The 24,236-nt window shown below is 37.5% G+C and overlaps 7 protein-coding genes across 10 annotated transcripts; 4 read left to right on the forward strand and 3 right to left on the reverse strand.

The window, feature by feature from the left end:
• Window positions 1-522: 522 nt before the first annotated feature.
• LOC104769599 (protein PNS1) lies at window positions 523-3,639 on the forward strand. The gene is made up of 5 exons (XM_010493851.3): window positions 523-879; window positions 974-1,387; window positions 1,567-2,478; window positions 2,985-3,218; window positions 3,321-3,639. The coding sequence occupies exons 1-5, from the start codon at window positions 862-864 to the stop codon at window positions 3,492-3,494; spliced, it is 1,752 nt and encodes a 583-aa protein (XP_010492153.2). The 5' UTR covers window positions 523-861; the 3' UTR covers window positions 3,495-3,639.
• Window positions 3,640-4,281: 642 nt separating this feature from the next.
• On the forward strand, window positions 4,282-6,413 carry LOC104769601 (pentatricopeptide repeat-containing protein At5g13770, chloroplastic). The gene has a single exon (XM_010493853.3). The coding sequence runs from the start codon at window positions 4,449-4,451 to the stop codon at window positions 6,291-6,293; it is 1,845 nt and encodes a 614-aa protein (XP_010492155.1). The 5' UTR covers window positions 4,282-4,448; the 3' UTR covers window positions 6,294-6,413.
• On the reverse strand, window positions 6,405-7,687 carry LOC104769600 (N-terminal acetyltransferase A complex catalytic subunit NAA10). The gene is made up of 2 exons (XM_010493852.3): window positions 7,267-7,687; window positions 6,405-6,883 (listed from the first exon to the last, which is right to left on the reverse strand). The coding sequence occupies exons 1-2, from the start codon at window positions 7,564-7,566 to the stop codon at window positions 6,608-6,610; spliced, it is 576 nt and encodes a 191-aa protein (XP_010492154.1). The 5' UTR covers window positions 7,567-7,687; the 3' UTR covers window positions 6,405-6,607.
• Window positions 7,688-8,316: 629 nt separating this feature from the next.
• On the reverse strand, window positions 8,317-10,518 carry LOC104769603 (agamous-like MADS-box protein AGL15). 4 transcript variants are annotated; one of them, XM_010493856.3, is made up of 8 exons: window positions 10,044-10,518; window positions 9,788-9,848; window positions 9,637-9,701; window positions 9,452-9,551; window positions 9,346-9,387; window positions 9,051-9,092; window positions 8,807-8,970; window positions 8,317-8,650 (listed from the first exon to the last, which is right to left on the reverse strand). In XM_010493856.3, the coding sequence occupies exons 1-8, from the start codon at window positions 10,223-10,225 to the stop codon at window positions 8,533-8,535; spliced, it is 774 nt and encodes a 257-aa protein (XP_010492158.1). In that variant the 5' UTR covers window positions 10,226-10,518; the 3' UTR covers window positions 8,317-8,532. The 4 variants fall into 4 exon arrangements, with proteins under 4 accessions (XP_010492158.1, XP_010492156.1, XP_010492157.1 ...); XM_010493854.3 differs by having other exon boundaries at window positions 9,637-9,710; window positions 10,044-10,497; XM_010493855.3 differs by having other exon boundaries at window positions 9,051-9,086; window positions 9,637-9,710; window positions 10,044-10,492.
• A 1,144-nt stretch (window positions 10,519-11,662) lies between these two features.
• On the reverse strand, window positions 11,663-14,557 carry LOC104769604 (pheophytinase, chloroplastic). Its single transcript, XM_010493858.3, has 6 exons — window positions 14,219-14,557; window positions 13,333-13,980; window positions 12,720-12,946; window positions 12,420-12,611; window positions 12,162-12,318; window positions 11,663-12,073 (listed from the first exon to the last, which is right to left on the reverse strand). Exons 2-6 carry the CDS (start codon window positions 13,969-13,971, stop codon window positions 11,822-11,824), a joined length of 1,467 nt encoding a protein of 488 aa, XP_010492160.1. The 5' UTR covers window positions 13,972-13,980; window positions 14,219-14,557; the 3' UTR covers window positions 11,663-11,821.
• Window positions 14,558-16,171: 1,614 nt separating this feature from the next.
• LOC104769605 (uncharacterized protein At5g39865) lies at window positions 16,172-17,831 on the forward strand. The gene is made up of 2 exons (XM_010493859.3): window positions 16,172-16,504; window positions 16,615-17,831. The coding sequence occupies exon 2, from the start codon at window positions 16,676-16,678 to the stop codon at window positions 17,498-17,500; it is 825 nt and encodes a 274-aa protein (XP_010492161.1). The 5' UTR covers window positions 16,172-16,504; window positions 16,615-16,675; the 3' UTR covers window positions 17,501-17,831.
• Window positions 17,832-21,275: 3,444 nt separating this feature from the next.
• On the forward strand, window positions 21,276-23,862 carry LOC147918491 (uncharacterized). Its single transcript, XM_087504396.1, has 3 exons — window positions 21,276-22,811; window positions 22,886-22,985; window positions 23,071-23,862. Exons 1-3 carry the CDS (start codon window positions 22,660-22,662, stop codon window positions 23,338-23,340), a joined length of 522 nt encoding a protein of 173 aa, XP_087360522.1. The 5' UTR covers window positions 21,276-22,659; the 3' UTR covers window positions 23,341-23,862.
• Window positions 23,863-24,236: the final 374 nt, after the last annotated feature.

Consider the following 24,236-nt stretch of genomic DNA (forward strand, 5'->3'; position numbering starts at 1 on the left):
ATTTATAGAGTTAGAGTTAAAACCTAAGTTCAACTTAGCCTAACTGAATTAATATATTATTTTTATTTTCAAAATTCGTAATTTTAAAATTTTGAAATTATATATTGCATAAATTTATAACATTTTTTTATCGTGTACTCGTTTTCCGGGTAATAATAAAGGGTCGGGACGAGTAAAGGGTCAACTATTTTTTACCGGGTACCCGTTTCTTCGGGTACTCGTTATTTAAGGGTCGAATATGAGTAAATTTTTTCTGTTACCCGTTAGGGTCGGGACGAGTAAAGGATCGGAGAAAATTCAAGGGTACCCGTTCCGTGCCCAGCACTAATGAACACAAGTACACAACAAAAAATCGCAACCGTTTATCTCTTAAGTCCAAACCACAGACGTGTCGCTTCTTTTTTACTTGTTGTAGCTTACACGTCAATACACAAGATAACGATCTCTCTTTCTAAAACAATCTTCACGTGTGTGTGTGTGTTTTTTTTCTTATTTAAATCAAACATGCAGACGAAGTGGAACATATCAAAACGCAGACTTGTTGTCGATGGCGAGAGTGTGCCTCACCTCACGCGCTGCAGCAACAGCAAGGTGAGAGAGATGTGCACATGTCATATTCCTTTGGTCATAGTCATATACTAATAAAACGTTACTAAATGGTGTCAACAACCAAAATCAATAAAAGTAAATCAAAAAGGTTATTGACAACAAAAAAAACAGTAACATCATCCTCACACACCAATCACACAAATAACGTAATTCTTTATCTGATATCCCACTTTTAAAAGAAACTTTTTTTCTGCCAAACATTTCAAGACAAAAGAGACGACCGCCGTCGCCGGGAAGTGACGTCACCAAAAAATGGGTGCCACAGAGCCCGTACGTTACTATCTCAGTCCGAGTCCTGCATTTTTCCTTAGCAATCACTCTCTTCTTTTGCTAAATGATCAGTTTTTATTTTTCCTTTTTGAAGGAGGTGGAGAGAGAAAGCAAAGGAGAGACGTTAAAGATAGAGAAGGAAGAAACAGAGAAGAAGCAAAGAAGAGGAGGAGGAGTAAAGGATATGGAAGAGGAGGAAGGAGAAGAGTCCAAGGATAAAGATGAGATTAGTCACCATAGATTTTTAGCGAGCTTGAACAGATTAAACCCAACTAACCCTCTTAGGATCATTGTTAATGGCGGTGGTGGTTCTAGATTCACTACGCCTACGCCTCCTCCGCCTACCAATCTCGCACAACCACTCCGATCTTCCTTAAGACAGCCACATCCTCCGCCGCCACCACGGCCGCAGACGCCTCCTACCTTCGTGCCAGAAGAGCCTCAATCTCAGACTCCTCCGCCTCCTTCTGAACATCAAACTCGTTCCATCTTCACACCAACCTCTCAAGTAATTTCATTTCCTTTTTGCATTTCAGTCTCAAAGTTTTCATTTTTCAGGGAATTAAGTACGTATTTGGTTGGTTCTATAGATTTGGAGGAAACTGATAAAAATTTGAACTTTATTGAAATTAGTTAGGATTTCTAAGTTGGGTGAGTTGAAAGTTTCCTAATTTATTTGGTTTGCAGCCAACGTTGGCATCACTGAATTCAACAAAGTACACAAACAAGTTCTTTCTGCTGCTCTTCATATTTCACAAGGTTGTTGCTATTGGGTTTGTGTGCTTCCTTGTCTTCAGAGGCGTCCAAGGTCTAATTGGATCCAATGGTCGTGTCAAAAGGAAAGAGCAAAAGATCCTCAGATTTCTACTTCCACAAGTCGAAGCTGCGTCACTCTTGAGCATCATTCTCGCATTCGTTTGGCAAATGGCTTTTCGGATTTGGCCTGAGTTCATGATTCACTTCATACTTTGGAGTACCTTTTTGATGTCTTTATCCTCAGGGATTCTCTTACTGTGTTTTCAGATGCCAGCCACTGATGCTGTTGGGGTTTGCCTCATTGCATTCTCCATTGGCAATGGTTTGTATGCTTGTTGGGTCACTCGCAGAATCAAATTCTGTTCCAAGATTTTGGTCAAGTCGTTAGAACCTGTTTCCAAGTTCTCGGATTTGAATTTACCTACCTACTACATGCTAGCTGCTGGTTTCATCTGGATGTCTCTTTGGATTTTTGGTGTCATTGGTGCTTTGAACTTCTACTTCCCACCACTTGTGATTATTGGCTTGGTGTTAAGCCTTGCTTGGACGACTGAAGTGATGAGGAATGTTGTTAATCTAACTGTGAGTAGGGTCATTGCTTTGTACTATCTTAGAGGAATGCAGTCTAGTACTCGGTTTAGTTTCCAAAGGGCCTTGTCTCGTAACCTTGGGAGTGCGTGTTTAGGATCTTTGTTTGTTCCAACGATAGAAGCCTTAAGAATCTTGGCAAGAGGGTTGAATTTACTCAAGGGTGAAGATGAGTTCATGTTTTGTTGCGCTAATTGCTGTCTCAGACTCATGGACTTCATATTCGAGCATGGCAATGGCTGGGCCTTTGTACAGGTACTATCAACTAGTTCTTTAAACCATGTCACTCTCATTTTTCGTATATTCGAATCATTTTTATCATTTTCAAGGGAGTAGGTAACAACTAGTTTGTCATGATCTCTCCTAATTAGTATATTGTATTTATCTGCAGCAGTCATTTTGGTTTCTTTATATAAATGTCTCAGAATCAGTCTAGTAACAGTATTATAATCAAGTTGGTTGTGGTGAGTCTTTGTTTTTTCCTTTTTTTCTGATATGAGAATCTTCAATCTTGCATCATCTTGAGAAGTCGAGGCACAACCACATGCATCTCTGCATTTTTAATAATTATTATGAATCACAGAAATAGTACAGTTAAGTTTTGGAATCAATAGTATTGGGTCATTTGTCTCGAGCTGGCTTGATAGTAGTAAGTTTATTGTTTCAAATAATCTAACTTTTGAGTGGGTAACAGCAGACGAGGCAAAACTAGACTAGATCACTATCCATTCAGCACTCACTAAGTAGTATTCTTGTTACAGATAGCTGCTTATGGGAAGGGATTTGTGAGGGCGTCGCAAGACACGTGGAAACTGTTTGAGGATGTAGATATGGTTGAGATCATAGATGCAGACATAACAAGCTCCATCTGCTTCCTCACGGGGATATGCAGCGGATGCGTCTGTGTAATTGTCGTGGCCGCTTGGACTCATACAGTTTACAAACCTTTTACAGCCACCATCTCCTTACTTGCCTTCTTCATTGGATACCTCATGGTAAATTACACTTTTGACTTTTGAACTCTAAAATGTTTTTGACTCAAACAGTATTCTCATCATATATAATCCTTTTGTTTTTGGGTGGGAATGTGTTAACAGACAAGGATCTCAATGGCATTGCCACACGCCTGCGTAGGTTGCTACTACACTTGCTACGCGGAGAATCCAGAAAACAGATTCTTCGACAATAAACCAATAAAAGATAGGCAAGCGTTGATTAAAAATGGACGTGTTGCTGTCACCACCCCTAGAGTTCGCCGTGCTCTAGCCTAGCTTGATCATCATTTTTTTTTACTTCCTGCCTGATTTGATATGGCTGTAGGTGTTAACATTATCAGAAATCAATAACTTTAGTTAAAAATTTGTATTTAAATATGAAAAATTAATTTAATAAGAGAAAGAGTGAAGAAGAGTCCAATATCAGTGGGGTAAGGAAGAATTTGTGGATAGACATAAGCTCGTGACATCAAACACAATCCAACTAATGTGCCAAAAGCCAAGTTGGTTGAGCTTTTTTTTTCTTTGTTGTTGGTGAGAGTGAGACCCTCTCAATTACTTTCTTCTGTACATATTTTTAACCTATTTTATTCTTTTGTTCCTTTCTGTAAATGAGTATATTCCATTCTCAAAAATTTTAAAGTAGTTGGTTTTTAAGCTTTTTGTAGTCCATCTTTTTTTTTAAGTATTTTAGGGCTTTAGCTTTCTCTATATCAGTATATTGGTATATTCCTTTCTCTACTTTGCTTCACTGAGTTCAGCAACAAAAATAAACAGTGATTTATTGCTGCCTACATAAACTTTTTAGCAGTCGTCCTCTGTGTATCACACATGACAACTTATACCAAAAGTGTAAAGAAGTAACTTAGTTGGTGACTTGGTGTCTGTACCTTGTTGTAATAAAAAGGTCAGCTTGATAATCAAACTAATAAGTTCCGTTCAGTTTCTATAAGTTGTTATAAACCGAAAAGGCCCATCAAAGCCCAGTTACAAGAATCCTAAACCGATCTCTCTAATAAAGAAGTCCAATCTTATCATCACATGAAATCTAAAATACGCCACGTGATTCGTTGATGACACACGAACCCGAATACTCTCACAAAAAAATAAAAATTCAAACGTGTGGTCGAATTTTATCCTCGCGCTGAACTAGCATCCACAGGTGAAAGAAGAAGAAAAGAGAAGAGAGCTCTCTCTCTCTCTCCTCCTTAGACACACACACACACACAAATGGCAATCGCGAGTGGGTCGTGGGTAGCCACCGTGAACCACCATACAAATCCCCACAGCTTCACCTCTCCGACCAAACACATTTTCTTTCTTTCACAAAAGCCTCACCATTCCCATGTCTGCTGCTCTCTCGTTCTTGAGGAAGATGAAAAGAAGTCGCCTGGTCCGAAAGAAGACAAGTGGCCACTTTTCGGACCGGGCACAGATGGTCTTAACCGGGTCTTATCCAGGTTTCTCCGAGACCCGGAAACACGGAAACTCTCTTCTGAATTCTACGAGAAAGCTAAGGAGAACTCAGAGTTGAGGACTACGAAGCATCTGATCACTTACTTGGTGAGTTCCAAGAACTGGGACCTGCTCCTCTCGCTCTGTGAGGATCTCAGGGAACATAAAGCATTGCCCGATGCTCAAACGTGTTCCAATCTGATCCGGAGTTGCATTAGTGATAGGAGATTCCGAATTACGCATTGCTTACTTAGCGTGTTTAGATCAGACAAATCATTGGCCGCGTCTGCATCTGATGCAGCTATGAAAGGCTTTAACAAACTCCAGATGTATAGTAGCACGATCCAAGTTTTTGATAGGATGAAACAATCTGGGGCAGTTGAGCCAAGCCCGGGCTGTTATTGCAGGATCATGGAGGCTCATGAGAGGATTGGTGACAAACAAAAGGTGGTTGAGTTGTTTCAAGAGTTCAAGAGTCAGAGGTTAAGTTTCTTGGCCAAGGAATCAGGCAGCATCTACACAATTTTATGTTCTTCCCTTGCAAAATCAGGACGGGCAATCGAAGCTCTAGAAGTTTTGGAGGAGATGAAAGATAAAGGAATTCCAGAAAGTAGTGAGTTGTACTCTACGCTGATCCGTGCCTTTGCAGAAGCACTGGAGGTTGAAATAGCTGAGAAGCTGTTCAAAGAAGCAGGGCGGAAGAAACTGTTGAAGGATCCAGAGATGTGTTTGAAGGTTGTATTGATGTATGTCCGAGAAGGAAAAATGGAGAGAACTCTAGAGGTTGTGGCTGCGATGAGAAAGGCTGAGTTAAAGGTCACTGACTGCATACTCTGCGCGATTGTGAACGGATTCTGTAAGCAAAGAGGTTTTGCGGAAGCAATTAGGGTTTATGAATGGGCCATGAAGCAAGAATGTGAGGCTGGGCAAGTGACTTACGCAATAGCCATCAATGCATACTGTCGGCTGGAGAAGTACGACAAGGCTGAAATGTTGTTTAATGAGATGGTGAAGAAAGGATTTGACAAATGTGTTGTCGCATACTCAAACATAATGGATATGTACGGAAAAACAAGGAGGCTAAGTGATGCGGTGAAACTAATGGCGAAGATGAAACAAAGAGGGTGCAAACCCAACATTTGGATTTACAATTCCTTGATTGATATGCACGGAAGAGCTATGGACATAAGGCGGGTTGAAAAGATATGGAAAGAGATGAAGAGAGCAAAGGTGTTGCCGGATAAGGTGAGTTACACAAGCATGATCAGTGCGTATAATAGAGCAAAAGAGTTGGAGAGGTGTATGGAGCTTTACCAGGAGTTTAGGATGAACAGAGGAAAGATCGATAGGGCCATGGGAGGAATCATGGTTGGTGTATTCTCAAAAACCAGCAGGATTGATGAGCTAATGAGACTGTTGCAGGACATGAAAGTTGAAGGAACCAGACTTGATGCGAGGCTCTACACCTCAGCTTTGAATGCTCTGCGTGATGCTGGTCTCAATTCCCAGATCAGGTGGCTGCAGGAAAGCTTCGACGCTGCACAAACTAGTGCTTCAAGATATTCTAATATGAAGAACACAAAAAATTTGCAGGGTTCTGGAGTTGAAAGTAAACTGTAGAAGTCAAGATTCTTTTGTAATTAAAATATACAACATTGCCACAGAGATCTTGTATCTTGCAAATAGAAGATTTCCATCTCAAGTTGTAAAGCCTTAATGAAAAGCTAGTGATTTCCAAAACATGATACATAAAAAGAACGGCTAAGTTTCAAGTACAACCAAAGAAAGACAAAGGAGTATCACAGAGTGATTAACCAAATGTATTTTTTTCACTCGAAATCATATGAATGCAAAATAGTGAGCAGTACTAGAGCGAGCCAGCGAACCCCACCTCAATATACTCATAATTATCTTGCAGCCCTGCCTTCAGAGTCTCACTTCGAAACTGCTTTAGCATCTGTAGCTTGAGTTGTTTCAACAGGTTTTGCATCACCAGAACAACATCCACCTCCATGGTGATGATGACTGTGGCCGTGGTGATGGTTTTGCTTCCCCTTAAGATGCTTTCGCATATCATAAGCATCCTCCCCATCCGCGTAATACTTTGCTTCTACATCATTAATCTTGTAGCCTAATGTCTCTGTGTACAGGTTGAATGCTGCTCGGTTACTTCTCCTCACATGCAGCGAAACATACTCTGCCTCATAAACCTGCCACATAACCATAATAATGATTAAAACAGCTCAAGTAATCAACATTGGTTCTCCTGTTTTATATTCATAGATAATCAGAAACCAATCGTCTCTGTCATTCATTCCAAAGCATAGCACAATAAGAGGCAACACTTGAATTCTCTAATACAGTCTACAACAGAGCTTGAGTTGCTTCAAATTCCAATCAAGAGAAGAAGAAAACACAATTCAAGATGTGAAAAAGTAGCTACCAACAAAAGCTATTAACTTATCATCATTATATCAATCTTTAAGATAAACTCAAATCACACAAATTCGTTTATAAGAACATATCATCCAAATTATACAATACAAATCTAAAATGCAAAACATATAAAGGAGGAATAAAAAGATCAAGTAACCTGTTCCATAGCAGCCTGAGCGGCGGTCATGAGCTTAGTAGCGAGACCGAGCTTCCTATGAGTACGAAGAACAGCGAGAGAAGTGATATGGCCGTGACACTCATTGCTCTCTTCCTCCATCTTGGCCAACACATAGCCAACGATGCGACCATTGTAGTCCTCGGCGACGTAGAGAAGCTGAGGCCATGAGAGGATATGGTAGAGGTAATACTTCATCTGGTAGTTCTCAGGAAGACACATGAGATTGCAGGCTTGCATCGCCAACAAATCATCCACCGTCGCTCGCCTGATGCAAACCATGGCTGCTCTCAATGCTCTGCTTGATTTCTTCTCTCTCTCTCTCGCGGGGGATAAAGAGGGGTTAGGGTTTTCTCGGTCTAAATTAATAATCCCTTCTCGGTGCTTTTATTAATCTGGGGACGAATTGTAATTAACTGAAAAATACGGGGTCCTTATTGAAACTTTCGCTGATAGTTTCGAGGCATATTGATAAAAATTCTTAAAACTTTTTATTTGGACATTCTGGTCCAATTGGACACTAAACTAGGGGTGTGATCTGGATTGCCCCAAGTTTATTTTTACAAGATCTTATTGGTCAATATGATAAAACAAATTGGTAACTTGGTTAATTTGTTACTTTCATGGAAGTAAAAAGGAACAGAGAGCTTTGTATACCAAAAAATATTGTTTCTCAGTGTGTATTAGGATCACAAATAATACTATAAGCTACTCCCTCTGTCTCACAAAGATTGAAGTTTAGGATTTTATACACATATTAAGATAGAGAGAATATATGATTTATTTTTCTAATACTTTTTCACTTTCCCACCTTCCCACTTTTACACTCCATACACTCTACAGCATCAGTAATCATTAAAACAAAAATTTATTAAAAATATTCAAAACATCAATCTTGTTGGGACAAAAAAAATTCTCTAAAACTTCAATCTTTGTGAGACAGAAGAGGAAGTATTTCTTTGTCAATTTTTCCAATTGTATTTTGTTTACTACTACTCGAGATATTAGTTAACTTTGTGCCATATTAACAAATTTGAGACGAGACGAAAAACAATCAATAGAAAAAGTACAGAGAGTTAGATTAGGAGAAAATACAGATGAGATAAAGTTAATCTTCTCTTGTTTTTTTGCAAGTATCTCTTCTAAACTTACTTTAAATAATGTGATACTTGCTAAAGAGGAAACATTCTCTACCTCACTAAACAGAGAAAACCTCTGGCTTTTGTTTTCAGGTGGAAATTTTGCTAATTAAGCTAGACTGATCCTGTCTGCAGTACCTCCGGTTGTGTTTGTTGTCACTGAATCGCTTGACGGGCTCTCTCTGTCTCCTTCTTTCTTCCTTCTATCATGTGCCTCTCCCGGCAACCTTGGAGAAATGACAAAAGTAGTAAGAATTTATAATTCCATTAGTGTTAAGGCATATGCTTAGTAGAGTAAGACAACGACTTATGATATATCTAAAATGAGTTTCCTTGTATATTAGAACCAATGAGTCAATGACAGCATATTATAAGAGCAATACCCTAATTGCAGAGTTGTGTCTGAATTGGTCTTCTGGAGGCTGCAGTTACTGTCGTCAAAGCAACCATGGTTTAGGACAGCGTTCTTGGGATCTATGGCGAAGCATTTGATGTAGGATGGAACATAGTGGGTGAACGACGGGAGAAAGCTTCTGAGTTCTTGAACCTGTGTCAAGAAATAATTAGAAGTCAAGAGGAAGAACTTTCATATATAACCGAAGATGATTCAACACAAATTATAAGAACCTGTCTTCGTAAGGTCTCGTTTTCCAACTCTGCTCGCTGTTCCTGCAAGTAAAAAATTATGGCTGGTCAAGAAAAAATGAATACTTTTGCACTCTGCACCTCTTTAGGAGTCTTAAAAGACAAACATAATGCACACTAGCTACCTAATTAGAGCATAATCTTGTCAAGGGATATCATAGCCAATATAGAAGTAACATTGGGTTTAACAAAGTTTCAGAACCATGTGATCACATAAGCTTACATTTGGTTATACACAGTTGAAAGCTAAAGAGGAAAAGCTAGTGTTGGTGTTTACCTTGAGGCGAGATTCTTCAAGTTGGATAGCCAACAACCGTTCCTGAAATCACATAACCTTTATTAGGAAAAATGCAAAGAAGGGAAGAGTGATATTACTAGTTTACCTTACGCTCTCTCACAGATATCAAGGCATGATACAGTTGCTGCTCAAGGTTTTGCAGCTCTTTGAAGCTCAGAATATTCAAGCCCTTACCCTGCAGTTGTCTACAGAACACACAAAGCCAAAACAACATTATAAACACAAAGTAGAGAAGAGTATAAAGTAAAAGTGGGATTAAAGATTCCATACAAATGTTTCTTTTGAAGCTGTGAAATTTCATCCTTTAAAAGATCCACCTCTTTACAATCGTCTTCCTGGAGGTTCTAAACGGTCAACAATCAGATTAAGATACATGAAAGAAAACAGAACAATTTCAACAGATGAACACAAAAATTATCACCTCTGCTTTAGAATCTGAAGAACTCTGGTAGTTGCCGTATCTCGAAAGTGTTTTCTTCATCCTAAAAAATCAAATTCGAGAGACTCTCAATCAGAAAACAACTTTAACTCAAAATGATCAGAACAAACATGCAAAGATTCAATTTTTTCACTTAAGAAAACACTAAACCCCGTACCCAAATCGATTTCACATCAAATCAAGACATGCAAATACAAAATCGAATAAAAAAAAAGAGTGTGAAAAGTAAATAAAATACCCAGAACTGGAGAACTCAAAGAGCTTGCCAGACTTGGAGAAGACGATGACAGCAACCTCAGCATCACAGAGAACAGAGAGCTCATGAGCTTTCTTAAGCAAACCAGCACGCCTCTTGGAGAAAGTAACTTGCCTGCTGTTTGCATTCTCGATCCTCTTTATCTCGATTTTACCACGACCCATCTCTTCTCTTTTCTTTTTCCCCCAATTTTTTTGAATGAATATCGCACCTAATACGCAGAAGCAGAAGCAGAAGAAGAAAGGTTCAATCTTTCTACCTTCCCCGTATCCAAAATGGGGGTTTTTGGGGGAATCTATTAATGGGAACACCGAGTTTACTAAATTTGGATGGAATATAATTCTTTTAGAAAAAGAAAAAGAAAAAGTGAAAAACACTAATGAATGTTGTGTGTTGCATGGACTCTGTTTTGCGTGCTCTCTCTCTCTCTCTCTCTCTCTCTTTTATTTTTGCTTTCTTTCAATTTTAGAGGGGGGTACAGTATTTGCATGACTCCTTTTTGCCACATTTGGAGGATTTTGCCAGTTCTTCTGGGTCCTACTTTCCCTTTTCTTACTAAATGAAACTTGTTTTTTTCTTCTTCTCCTTCTTCTTCTCTCTTTTGAATTATATAATAGTTTACTTAAAATGTATATTTCTCTTTCTTTAATGTGAGCAACAATGTACAAACAGTTTCTACTTATATAGCATTGTTTTGGTGATTAACATAAATGGTATCAACTGTTAATAGTTGGTTTGAAACACCAAATTTTTTTATGACACTCAATTCAGTAAATAGTTAATTACTAATTTCTTTTACATCGGAAACATTAGAATCACTAATTCTAAGTCTCATGTTCATGTTGGATAGCCTTGTTATAGATTTTGATTAGCAGACCAAGATTATAATTCAAGATACCGACTTACTCGTGGTCTTCTTGCCTCGAAAAAGTAACCAGTGATATGTCTTTTCAAACACCCGTAACAAGTTCAAATACTAATCTTCACCTTTGGGAACCAAGAAAGCACATATAACATGCATGTTCAAATACACTCATCACATGCCTTAAGCTTATATGACTTCCAACTTTCTTCTTTTGGAGGAATCAGACTGTTTTTTAAGCTCTACAACATGTCCTTTAACTTTCCATTTCCAATACCAAATTTGAAAACAACTCATTTGGCCTGCAGCTTTCAGTGTTTTTGTTTGTTTGTTTGAGGGTCTATTTCCCTCCGGAGTTGGTTGTTTGTAGTTTTCGAATACCTCTTTCAAAAACCCGTCCCATGTGAATAAATGGGACTCTTTCCTGCTATGAAAGTTGCCAACAACACAAATGGAGAAATGGTTACTATCTAAACACAGTTTTGGAGAAGCATTAGGAAATATATATATATATCAAATTCACCGTCTCCAGAAAATAACACAAACCAGCACGACGTCAATAACATTTGCAACAGAAAGAGTTCACTTGGAAGCATCTCTGAGATTTGGCACTGGCAGTCTCTATTTTACTGCACAAAGCTAGTCAATGTCAGGTTCCAGCTTCGCCTTCCTTTTTTTGATCTGAACCTGTGGATTGTATACAACACTCTGCAAGACAAGAGTTTCTTACAAGTAGACATTTTCTCAACTTTTTCCTTTTCGAACATTTATAAATTTGAATTCTACATACAACATTATAGCTAGCATCGAATCATCGATTACAACTAATTTACACTAGACGATAACGGAAAAAGAAAGAAAAAATTTACACTAGACAACAACCTGTTCCATGCTTCTTCTATGCAGACTTCCCTCCAAACACCCTTGTGAAACTGGATTTGAAAGATTCTCTAACTCCACTCCAGAACGTATCGTTTGACCCATACAACAACAGTTTCACTGCTTTCTTCCAACCATCTCTCGGGAACTCAATTTCTCTACCTATGCTGGACTCCTCCCAATTTTCTTCACTGTCGTCCAAAAGCGGGAGCGTTTCAAAACCACCAGACTCCAGGTGCTTGATCCACCCGCGCATAAGATAGTTCACCACCTACTCGTTTTCATATGTAAATGGATTCATTACTCATATTCAAAGCCAACTGCAGAGTTTGAAGAAAATTTTCAGTTGTTCATTGTACCTCAGGGACTTCATCATGTGGGCAGTGACCCGCTGGGCTGATCTCGTAGTATGGAGCGTTTGGGATCTCCTTCTTTATCTTCTTTCCCCACATCGGACTCACCCATGGATCTTCTCTTCCATACATGAGACATATCTGAACATTGTTTTCCTTACACCTATAGCATAGACCATCACATAGCATTCCTCGATAAGCAATAAGACGAATCCCACAGATGAAAAAACATATAAATACAAGTGATTTTACACTGTGTTATACCTAGATAAAGCTTCAGAGAAAGATAGCTGTCCACCAGGAGCAAGCATGATTGAAGCAAACGACGCTGCAGCAGCCGGATGCTGCGTAATCTCCACTATACGTGAGAATACTTTATCCACATTGGTAGAATGGTCTGTGTAGACCTGTTTAAGTATCTCAGCTATGCTTTCAGGATCACTTATCTTCTGCCATCTGCAATTCCATGGGGAAGTATAACAAAAGTAAACATATTAGACTGATAATAGAGCTAGAAAATGATAAATAGCAGGTAAGAAGCTATTTTCGTAAAGTCTCACTTACACCAATTCTGTGATTTTTTTCACTCTTGCCGGCAAAGGGAATGCTCCGGGCCATGGAAAGAGACGTGCGAGCTTTGGGGATCTTACTGGATTAGGGAAGAAACCCCAGAAAGGTGTTGCATTAAGCAAGGTAACACCCTTTACCAGGTGAGGATGGGTTGCTGCAAAGTAAAGAGCTACATATCCTCCAAGTGAGTTCCCTGCAATGTATACAGGCTCACCGATAACCTGTACAACAAATACAATATACTCAGCAACTTATTTCAGGTGAAATCGTAATAAGTGTTCATTCCTTTATTTCTTAATGAAACTAGAACACAAGCAGAATCAAGAATGTGGATAAATTCTAGTGCATCTTATACTCTCCCATGCCCAAAACCAATCCCAAAAGACTCATACACACACTACTCAGGTGTTGATCTGATAACTATTGAAATCCATGAGTATATGACTCATAGCAACAATATCTAATGAAAGAGCTAAAACAATGCACCATCCTTTTCTCCTAAACTTTCCAAGACTTGAGACAGATTGAAGTTATGACTATAAGTTGATCAAGAGCTAAATGAATAACATAACAAATGAACAGCATAGTAAAATTTGATTTTGTTTACCTCTTCTACAAAATACTGAACTTGATCTCTCCAGAGATCCAGAGAGAATACGAGTTGGTCAGCCCATGGTTCAGTCTTATCACCAAATCCCCAAAATGGTTTCTCATCATCTTCAGAGGCACCAGTTTCTTCAGCCACGGTAGTAGTAGGATCTTCAGTCGGGAGAGATAAACCCTGGCCGAGAAAATCAATAGCCCAAACTCGATAATCCCTACCCAAATCCGTAAGCTGCTTCTCATAATGAAATGAACCAACACCAAAGCCAGGTAGAAACAACACCGGAGGAGCCTCAACGTTACCACAACCTGATTTCTCATAATGCACTCTGAGCTTGGGTCTCCACTCACAGTGAGAATGACTGATTCGAGCAGCAGCCTCACCGTTTGATTCATCAGGTAAACCAGGAATCAAAACCTTAGAAGTAGATGATTCTCTTCTTCTTGTGGATATAGTACCCAAATCCTCATTCTCACCAACCACATAACCATCAGAGTTCCCATTCCTGATCACAAATCTGGATTTCCTTACCCCAGATAAGAAGAGACTTGATCGATTTGGTACCAATCTTTTCGTGGCTAATTCACCACTCCAAGTCACAACAGAGCACTGAGGCACGAAGTTGAGTGAGATAATCTCCATAACAAAATCCTGTCAAACGAACAAACCAAAGACAACTCTTTTAAATCAAATCGGCCACTCAGAAGGAGAAAAACATAAAAAGGTGGAATTTTTTTTTGTTTAGTTGTCAGAATTTTGCTTCAAAAGCTAGCTGAAACGATTCATGAAATCGAGGTAATATTCTGTCGAATTGAAATCAAACAACAACCCACGAATCGTCAACAGAGAAGTAATTAACCCAGCAAGAAAAGAGTTTGCAAGTTTAAACCTTTGAGATTGCGGATGAGAGAAGCTTTCATCAAAAGGGGTTTCTCTTCTCAGACGGTTCGTTCGTTATACAAAATGAAACGTTTCTTCTTGATAGAGAGAGATTTTGAAGTATAAGGTGAAGAAAGAATTGGCTTTGCGTGCTGGCTTTTCGGTTAACTTCTTTAGAATCGTTCGGTGCATAACGACAGCAACGTTTTTATTGCGTCATGTTATTACTTTGTTTTTAAGTTCAACTAATTGAAGTGGGGTTTTATTTTCCTCACTATATGACACATTTCAGTAGGGTTTTTTTCTCTCACAATATGACATTTTTCTTTTTGGATCACATTGCTGATTTGATACCGCAAGAAAAATATCAACCAATGATAATAGAACACTCTTTCTTTGACATTATCATCATCTTACCCCAAAGGATCTCAGACTTTGAACTGTGTGACTATCTGAAGACCTGCAAATTTCATAGATATCCTTTTTTCATTTATTTTCTAGCAGTCACTTCGAATTATTTTCATTATTTAGAATTCTTTTTTGTAAAAATGTCATATATAAGCAGTAAGCTCACTTTTCTTTTATGTAAAAACGGCATGTCAGTTATCTTAAACGATAAAATAATTAGTGCATTACTAGTTAGTTCTAGCTGTTTTTTTTTTTTTTCTTCTTTTTGTTTAAACTCGTAGAGTAAATCCCCGGATTTATGGAGGGATCCGAGACTAATCTCTTTGGGGAAGAGCATCCTACGGGTAGGGTCCCCCGTAAGCAATACAACCATACCCATGTGGCCAAAAGGATTAAGCTGAGCAATTCTTACGCTTGGGGAGAATCGATCTCTGGTCTAGACCAACAGAGCGACTCTTCCACCAAAGCTAGAACCACTAGCCCACCACCTCATGGTTTTGTTCTAGCTGTGTTGTGATGTTAATATTGGCTCATTGTTCGATTCGCAAAGTTCGTAGATTGTATATAGGATTGTAATCTGAGTTCTACTGTCTTCTACATCACATTCACAAGTTATTTACTACTTCATCTCAAAACTTAGAGGCAAAGAAGAAGAAACACCTTGTAATTGTTAATGGAAGTTTGAGTGCATCCTAAAAGCTAGGTGTGGGCATTTCGGTTTAAGTTCGAATTCATTTTGGGTTCGGTTCGGTTTGATTTATTTGGTTTTGGCAAATTCTCTAACCAAACTTAATCGAAATTGGTTTGGTTTGTGTTCAGGTCGGTTTATATTTGGTTTGGTTCAGTTTGGTTTAGTTTTAGTTAGGTTCAGTTTTAATTTGGTTTAAAATAAAATTTATTATAGTTTGATAATAAGTAGAACAAGTGTAAGTTAATAAATCAAATCAATTTGAAAAGCTAGAAAAATTCAACTATATTAAAATTAAATACCTAATAAAATATAATTAAATATATATTTATATTTAGTTAATTTTATTAGAAAAGTAAATAAAGTAAAATTGTAAGATCATATATTTACAATATTATTGTTATTATTAATTAATTAATTTAAGAAACACATTGGATTATTGGTTCGGTTCGATTAAACCGAATCATTTGGGTTGAGAAAAAAACAACCGAATGGTTGGAGCATATGATTGGGTTTGGTTTGAGTCGGTTTGAATTTGATAGGTTCGGTTTGGTTTAAATGCCCACCCTATATTAATTATTAAAAGTAAAAGCCAATGCTTCTGGCTTTTGGTTTTAGAATGAGAAAACCAAATATCTCCGGTGATTGTAAACCGGACGTGTAATCTGGTATCTCTCCCAGACCGCTGTAACCATTTGAATAACCATTCTTTTAATTTATTAATACGACAACCAACCGCGTTTTACCAATAAAAACGACTTTTCCTCGCAATTTAACTCTATTTTTAATTATTTTTATAATCCGTTTTCCTCGAAGGAGCATATCTAATTAAAAAGTATATATAAATATTCATAAAGAACCTTTAATAAGAGAGACATAATAATAATTAATAAAAACGTTGAAAAAATAAGAAAGAAAACAGAAAAATTCTTTGCTTTGCAACAAAGGCAGAAAAAAAAAACAAACAAAAGGCTAATTCGGAGCTCTCCTCCACACCTTTCTTCTTCTTCTCCGCAACCATCAAACAAACCAAAAAAAAACAACAACCAAAAATTTCCCAGAAAATCAGATAATTCTTTCATCTTCTTTGAGATCATCGGTGAAAATAACTCATTCATCAGCTCAAAATCAGAAAAGCTGATTCTTTTCCGATAAGGATCATTTCAATTCCAATTTCTTCCTTTGTGAGCTGATCGATCGGTAAGCCAATTTGTTTTTTTTTTTTTTTCTCAATTTCTATCTGTTTGAATCTGATCATCATCATCATCAGATTAATTAGGTTTAATTAGGGTTTTTTTTGGTTTACTTAGGTTTTGCCACCAAATTAGCCGACGAAAAGGGTTTAGTTTCTTTGCGATCTAAGGGGTTCCGATGGCGGGATTGGAGAAAAACTCTGATTTCTCAGGGAAGACGAAATCGTCAACCACGTCGACGTTCTTCAACAGGTCCCTTACAATTCACGGGAGGACAGCGGCGGATTCAAACCCTAAACCCCACAATCTCAACCCTTCTCTTAACCGTACAACCTCAATCACCAAATTCTACACCCCCGTAGAATCAGTAAGCACTTCTCTCAAAGGAAAAGTCAAAAACCTCTGTAAACTGTTCGAGGCTTCGAAACCTTCGAAACCATCTCCTCCACCTGAGATTCCTCAGAAACAGAAATCAGGGAAATCGCTTTTATCAGAATCGCGTATATCGCCGTTTTCGACGTTAAACAACTCTGTGATACGTCTCCCAGGGACAGAGGATAGGATTGTGGTGTATTTCACTAGCTTGAGAGGGATTAGGAGAACGTTTGAGGATTGTTATGCTGTGAGGATGATCTTTAGAGGGTTTCGTGTTTGGATCGATGAGCGTGATGTCTCCATGGATATAGCTTACAGGAAAGAGTTGCAGATTGCAATGGGTGAAAAGAGTGTGTCTTTGCCTCAGGTGTTTATTATGGGGAAGTATGTTGGTGGTGCTGATGTGGTCAAGAGTTTGTTTGAGATTGGTGAGCTTGCTAAGATTCTTAAAGAGTTTCCTATGAGACAACCAGGGTTTGTTTGCAATTGTTGTGGGGATATTAGATTTGTTCCTTGTTCCAATTGTAGTGGTAGCAAGAAACTGTTTGATGAGGATGAAGATAGACTCAAGAGGTGTCCTGACTGCAATGAGAATGGTTTGATTCGTTGTCCTCATTGTTCATCTTGAGATGATCTCATCACCATCAACCTATTTATTCTCTCTTTTGATATGTCCATTGTTGTGTTAGTAGAATTGTGAATGATGCTACGAGTATCCGAAAATCTCTTTTGGATCAGCAGCATTTCACTTTTGGGTTTTTTTTTAAGGTTCTTGCGATCAACGGTGTTTGGGAATGCTGTTTGATCGTGGCTTTTAGTTCTTATGTATGCTTGCTACTAAGGACTAATGTAATTTGTGTAGTCAAAATGTCTGAAACCGGTAGTAAGCATTTTGATGTTTCGTGTGTCAATGTTGTGAAAGACAACTTTGTTCGTATGCTATTATATTTGATTGTAAATACTTTAGTGTGTTTATGGGTATTATGTTGAGTACGACAGGCAACTGAGTTCGACTCGCTTGATCATCCTTTATGAGAACTTGGTGAGAAGTAGTCTATCAACATAATCATCTCTCGATCGTCTCAAACCCAAATCATTGATTGAGCGTAACTATTGACAATATGCAAAACTTGCTTCGGCAGACACCCATTATAGGATTCTATCAGTGACTAAATCTATAAGGGAAGCCGGCCATAATTCATTTTTACATCGATAAACCTTTCTTAGAAAGATGGTACTGGGCAACTCCAATGCAAAATTACGGTTCAAGTGGACTAACATAATATAACCTCTATTGTCAGCTTAACCATTCCCCTAAAAGAAACTAACTACTCATTAAAATGGTTCATTGGCATATACGCGGATACAACAAGGAAGGAATCAATCCAAACTACAACAACTTCGGTGAAATGATAGAATCAGACGTGGTAAATGAGAGCACTTGATTATAACAAGGTCGAACTCTTTTTAAAATGTTAGGGAGTCTTGAGAGTATACTTTCCTATATATGAGGCCCACTGTCCAAAACTAATCTCTTTTGCAATCTGAATTCTGAAGCAAACTCCACTCTTGAAAAGCCCAATTGTATTGATGATGAGACAGCTCATCTGATAACTCAACTTTTAGAAAGCCCAATGTTCTTTTGTCATCATCATCATCATCATCATCATCATCACATCACCACCATCATTATGAATGTTTATGATTGTAATGGTGATAATGATGATAAGATGATGATGTTGATATGATGATGATGATGCTGATATGATGATGTTGGTATAAAGATGGTATGATGATGTACTGATGTACACACAAAAAAAGAAGCCAAGTGATTGTGAAAGTGCAGTTTTGCGAAAACAATTGTCAACTGATTAGTTTTATAGTTGGCCATTTTTAGACAATTCTCCCAATATATAAATATTATAGCTAGTTGCATCAAATTAGATCTAAAGAAATATACAGTATGAGTAAATTAATTCATAATCATTCATCAGTTTCTTTCTTTACCAACTTGATTTTAAATTTGTCTCTTTCGGCACGAGGAAGTCCTTTTTACGTTTCATAGTTTGCATCTTTCCTTCTTTTATAGTTTTAGTCACAGTTGACGGTTCATAGATAGATTGTTTTTTCACGCAACGTTTTCACTTTCAATTAAAAAAGGTGTGTGGGTTACTTGAACAGTTGAACTACTTACGGGTATCTTCTTCACTCACGCATCCACCTCCCACCATTTAATACACACCTCATTTCATTATTTTTATTACTGGATAAATAACCGTACTATAGCTATTTTTAGTATTATCAATTTCCATTTTTTTAAATTTCTTGTTTTGAAAGTTCTGCCCGATATGAAAAATTGCCATTACCATTGGACATATATTTCCACATAAAGTATGAAATTAAGAACGGGACGGCACGTTCCCTCCTAGATCTGTTGACTGGTTTCCTGAGTTGTAAAATTAGGTTGTTCTAGTTGGTAGATGAACAAGTTGTCGACTCTAGCGTATTTTGTGTTTTCTATCGGTGGACATGGCATAGTGTTGATAGTTTTGTCATGACCACATGCATAGCTTCTGCATCGTGTTTCATTTATCACTAGAGAGTATGCCAGGCTTGATTGAACGTCGAATGTGTGTATTTCGGTGCGACGGTGCTAGTGATCAATTCTACGTAATATATTATATATGCTATTGACCGACGGGAGAAAGATATGATGGATCGGATTTGAAAAAAAGGAAATGCACATGTTTCATACTTTCATGGAGGCGACATATGTGCTCTAGAACCATTTATATATGTCGGTTTGGTGCAAAAGCATGTCCTTTTTCTAGCTAGCTAGCGTTTTGAAAACTCGGTTATATATATGGCCCTAATTGGTAAGCCAAAAACTATCTCGCTCCAACCTTTTTTATATAAATGTATGTGTAGTGTAAACCTAATATTTAATTGCATAAAAGACCTAATATTTAATTATTGTAAGATCATATTTAGAGATGATTTAAATAAAGTCATAATTCAAAGAAGTATATAAAGTTCTTAATATTGACAAGTGTTTTTACGTTTTAATGTACCCTAATATCAAAGAAACGATTTTCGTGTAATAATATCTTAAAATCTACAAAGTGACTCTCTAGATTTCATATTTAATGAAAACAAAAGAATTAGTATTATTTTTAAATAATTGCAATGATATAACAACAAGCTAAATAATCAATTCTTCGATTGAAATTATTTACTATTTTTGCTAATGCATGCAAGAATTAAGTCCAAGTTGACATGTCGGGTAACTTTTATTTCAACCACCTCAACGAATATATACGGCCTTCAAGCATACGTAACCGTCTCAAAAGTCAGTTTCCAAATAAAAACAAAACGTAAAAATGTTAGGGTATTGTGTAAGTTATTGAGATTCTTCTTGTGGGCTAGCTAGCTAACGGAATATTAAATCAATTTCGAAATGTTGCCAGGATATGATGAGAACCATGTGATGATACGTGATTGCTTTTCTTCAACTTGGTGACGACAGATAAAAAAAAATTAAAGGAGAAATATAACAACAAAAGCTGTACCACCCAGACGAACTCGCAAATGAGTAAAAGACCAGCAGATCTTATATTAGCCTCTTCCGCTGAAGCATAAATTATGCTGCATAATACATGAAAATGCTAGAGTCCAACCGCATTTGCTACGCCATTTTTTTGTTTTTGGAATATTTCCGCCTCCTATACATCCGTTCTCGATATTATAAAACATTGGGATCAGACATAGACATATATATACATCTTCAATGAATAATATTTCGTGTTTGAATTGTTTATTTCTTTCACGTACTTCTCATGTTTTAAATACATATACTATACGTATTTATACTGCATATACACTACAAGAAAATACGCGATTTGCGATGTATATCTGCGACGAAGAAACATCGTCGCAAATTTGCTATGGATTTGCAATTATTTTGCTACTCGGAAAACGTTGTCGTTAATTCCTCGCAAAATTAGCGACGGATATTTCCCTCGCAAATTTGCGACGGAACTAAGACACCATTGCGAGGATAAGTAAATTCCTCGCAAATGACACTCAATTCCCTAACAAATTTACGACAAATTAGCGATAAAATTGCCGTAGCAAATTTGCGAGGAGTTTACGAGAGACTAGATGTCAGCAAGCACGTTTTCCCCGAGTGTACCTGTTTTGTCGGCAAAAAGGACACTGCCTCGCAAATTCGTAGCAAGAAATAAATATCTAAAAGCAACCTGTCGCAAATCCGTCGCAAATTCCCTCGCAAATCCGTAGCAGATATTTTTAGAAAGTCTATAAATAGCCAGTCCGTGAGACATGGAAACCACAACATAAAGCAATAAGAAAAAAAAAAACTGGTGGGAGAGAAAAAAAAAATTCTGAGAGCAACAGAAAAAAAAGAGAAAAAAATAATTGTCAAAAAAAAAAATTTGTGATTAAAAAATTCTAGAGAAAATAATGTTTGGAGGTGGAGAGCACGAGATATATACAATACGACGGTGGATGTACAATCATAGAGACCCAAACACCGGTGATGTGACGAAAGAGTTTTGTGATGGCTTGCGCGGTTTCATGTACCAGGCGACCAACCAAGACTTTGCTCGTGAAAACGGTACAATATTTTGTCCATGTCCTAGGTGCAAGAACATTAATTATTTGGAATTTAATCTAGTGAAGAAGCATCTTTATAATAGAGGATTTATGCCAAATTACTATGTATGGTTCCGTCATGGAGAGGGTTGTAGCAATAACGTTGGAAGTAGTAGTATGAATTATGCTGTTGATCAACCTAGTAATTATGGGCATCAAGAATCTGATCAATTTGGTTTTTATGGGTATAATGAAGAAAATAGATTTCATCATATGGTTAATGATGCATTTCATGAAACTACTGCTGCATTTCCTGAGAATAATACGGAAGAACCCAATGTAGATGCACAACGTTTTTATGATATGTTAGATGCTGCAAATCAACCTATCTACGATGGATGTAGAGAAGGGCATTCTAAGTTATCTTTGGCATCTAGGATAATGACAATTAAAGCTGATAATAACTTAAGTGAGATTTGCATGGATTCTTGGGCTGAACTCATTAAAGAGTATTTGCCACCTGATAATGTATCGGCTGAGAACTACTATGAAATACAAAAGTTGGTAGTGAGTCTTGGATTACCATCTGAAATGATTGATGTGTGCGTTGACTATTGCATGATTTTTTGGAAAGATGATGCTAAGCTGCAGGAATGTCGGTTTTGCGGGAAGCCGAGATATCAGCCTACTGAAGGAAGGACACGAGTGCCATATAAACGTATGTGGTACTTGCCTGTTGGTGATAGATTGAAACGCCTATACCAATCAAAACGGACTGCAGCGGCAATGAGATGGCATGCAGAACATTCTACACACGAAGGAGAGATTACACACCCATCTGATGCAAAGGCGTGGAAGCATTTTCAATCGGTATATCCTGACTTTGCTCAAGAGTGTAGGAATATTTATCTTGGGTTGTGTACAGATGGTTTTAGTCCATTTGGTATGTCAGGGAGGCAGTATTCTTTATGGCCTGTTATATTGACACCATACAATCTTCCTCCAGATATGTGTATGCAAAGCGAATTTCTGTTCTTGAGTATTTTGGTACCAGGTCCTAAGCATCCGAAGCGAGCTCTAGATATCTTCTTGCAACCTCTGATTCATGAGCTTAAGCAATTGTGGTATGAAGGTGTTCAGACATATGATTCCTCAAGAAAATAGAATTTCAATATGCGGGCAGTGCTAATGTGGACGATTAGTGACTTCCCCGCATACGGAATGTTATCTGGGTGGACCATACATGGAAGATTATCATGTCCTTATTGTATGGATGCTCACAATTACATCTTGCGGAATCTCGATTACGTTCAACCTTTTGAGAGGTATTTTAAAAAAAAAAAAAAAAAATTTAAATTTTATTTACTAGATAACAAAATAACACGTATCCTTTTTATAGACTTTTCGAAATGCAGATTCGTGAAGCATATCCTAATTTAGAAGAAGTTGATTATGAAGCTTACAAAGAGCGGGATTTTGCTAATTGGTTGAAATACTATGTAAGTATACATATAATATTGGTTTAAACTATATGTATAATTTATTTATTCTTTAATTTTAATAAACTTTTCCTATTATATATAGGTTCAAAATGGATGTGGAAATGAACCCTTGCCTCTTTGGTTGCATGAGCTCGTTCAAGAACCAATAGCAAAAATCACCACTGCTCCGATGTACTTCACTCGCGGTTACACTTTCCATACGTATGCTCATGGTTGTCGGAAAGCTACAGCAAATTACGGAATCTACGTACAAGCTGGTGATAGTGATTTCTATGGCATTTTGGAACAAATCTTAGAAGTTGAATATCCAGGCCTTCTGAATCTAAGATGCGTACTTTTCAAGTGTAACTGATATGATCCATCGCCCCGAGGCATGCGAGTAAATAATTGGGGAGTTGTCGATGTAAACGCCAACAGATCGTATGCCAAATTTGATCCTTACATCCTAGCATCACAAGCACAACAAGTGAGCTTTATTCCCTATCCTCGTTTGCGGCCTAGACGTGATATGTGGTTATCAGTTATCAAAGTTAATCCTCGAGGCCGTATCATCGGGTTAGTTGATGACCAAGTCGTGATGCAACAAGAGAGAGTCGATGAAATTTCCATTCCAAACATATCAACAGAAGATGTGATCCACATTGATCCACAAAACCGACAAGTAGAGGATGTTGGTGATGTCTCTGAAGAAGAGGGTGAATTAGACGAATTCGAAGAGTCTGATGATGGAGATGATTCTAATGATGATGATGTACTTTCTAGTAATTCAGACAATGAATCTGATTAAATAATTATTGTAGTTTTTGTTGTTTTTTTTTTATCAAGATATTGCTCTTTTGCGACGGAATTGCGTCAAAATTGTGACGCTTTACAATGGTTGCCTCGCAAACTCCTCGCAATTTACTACGTAATTGCGACGTTTTAAAGTTTGCGACGAATTTGCAAGAGTTTTGCTATGGTTCATCGCAAATGCCTTGCAGAATTGTTTATGTATATTTAAATTTATTTTTATATCTTCTTCTTTAATTGTTTTGTAGTTCTACTATTAAAGTAATACAAGGAAGTTAGTAGATTCTAATGTGGATAATGAAGCTTGAACTTTATAATAAGGATATCCAAAGAAGTTTTATTTTGTAGAACTAGGTAGATTACTATCCAATGATGTATAAATGTAGAAGTAGGAGAATTCATTTGGTATGAAGTTTATAGAACTTGGTGAAATAATATTATCCAATGAAGTTTGTAGAT

This window comes from Camelina sativa, chromosome 20 (genome assembly GCF_030686135.1).
Source record: "Camelina sativa cultivar CO46 ecotype springtype chromosome 20, ASM3068613v1".
Lineage (NCBI taxonomy): Eukaryota > Viridiplantae > Streptophyta > Magnoliopsida > Brassicales > Brassicaceae > Camelina > Camelina sativa.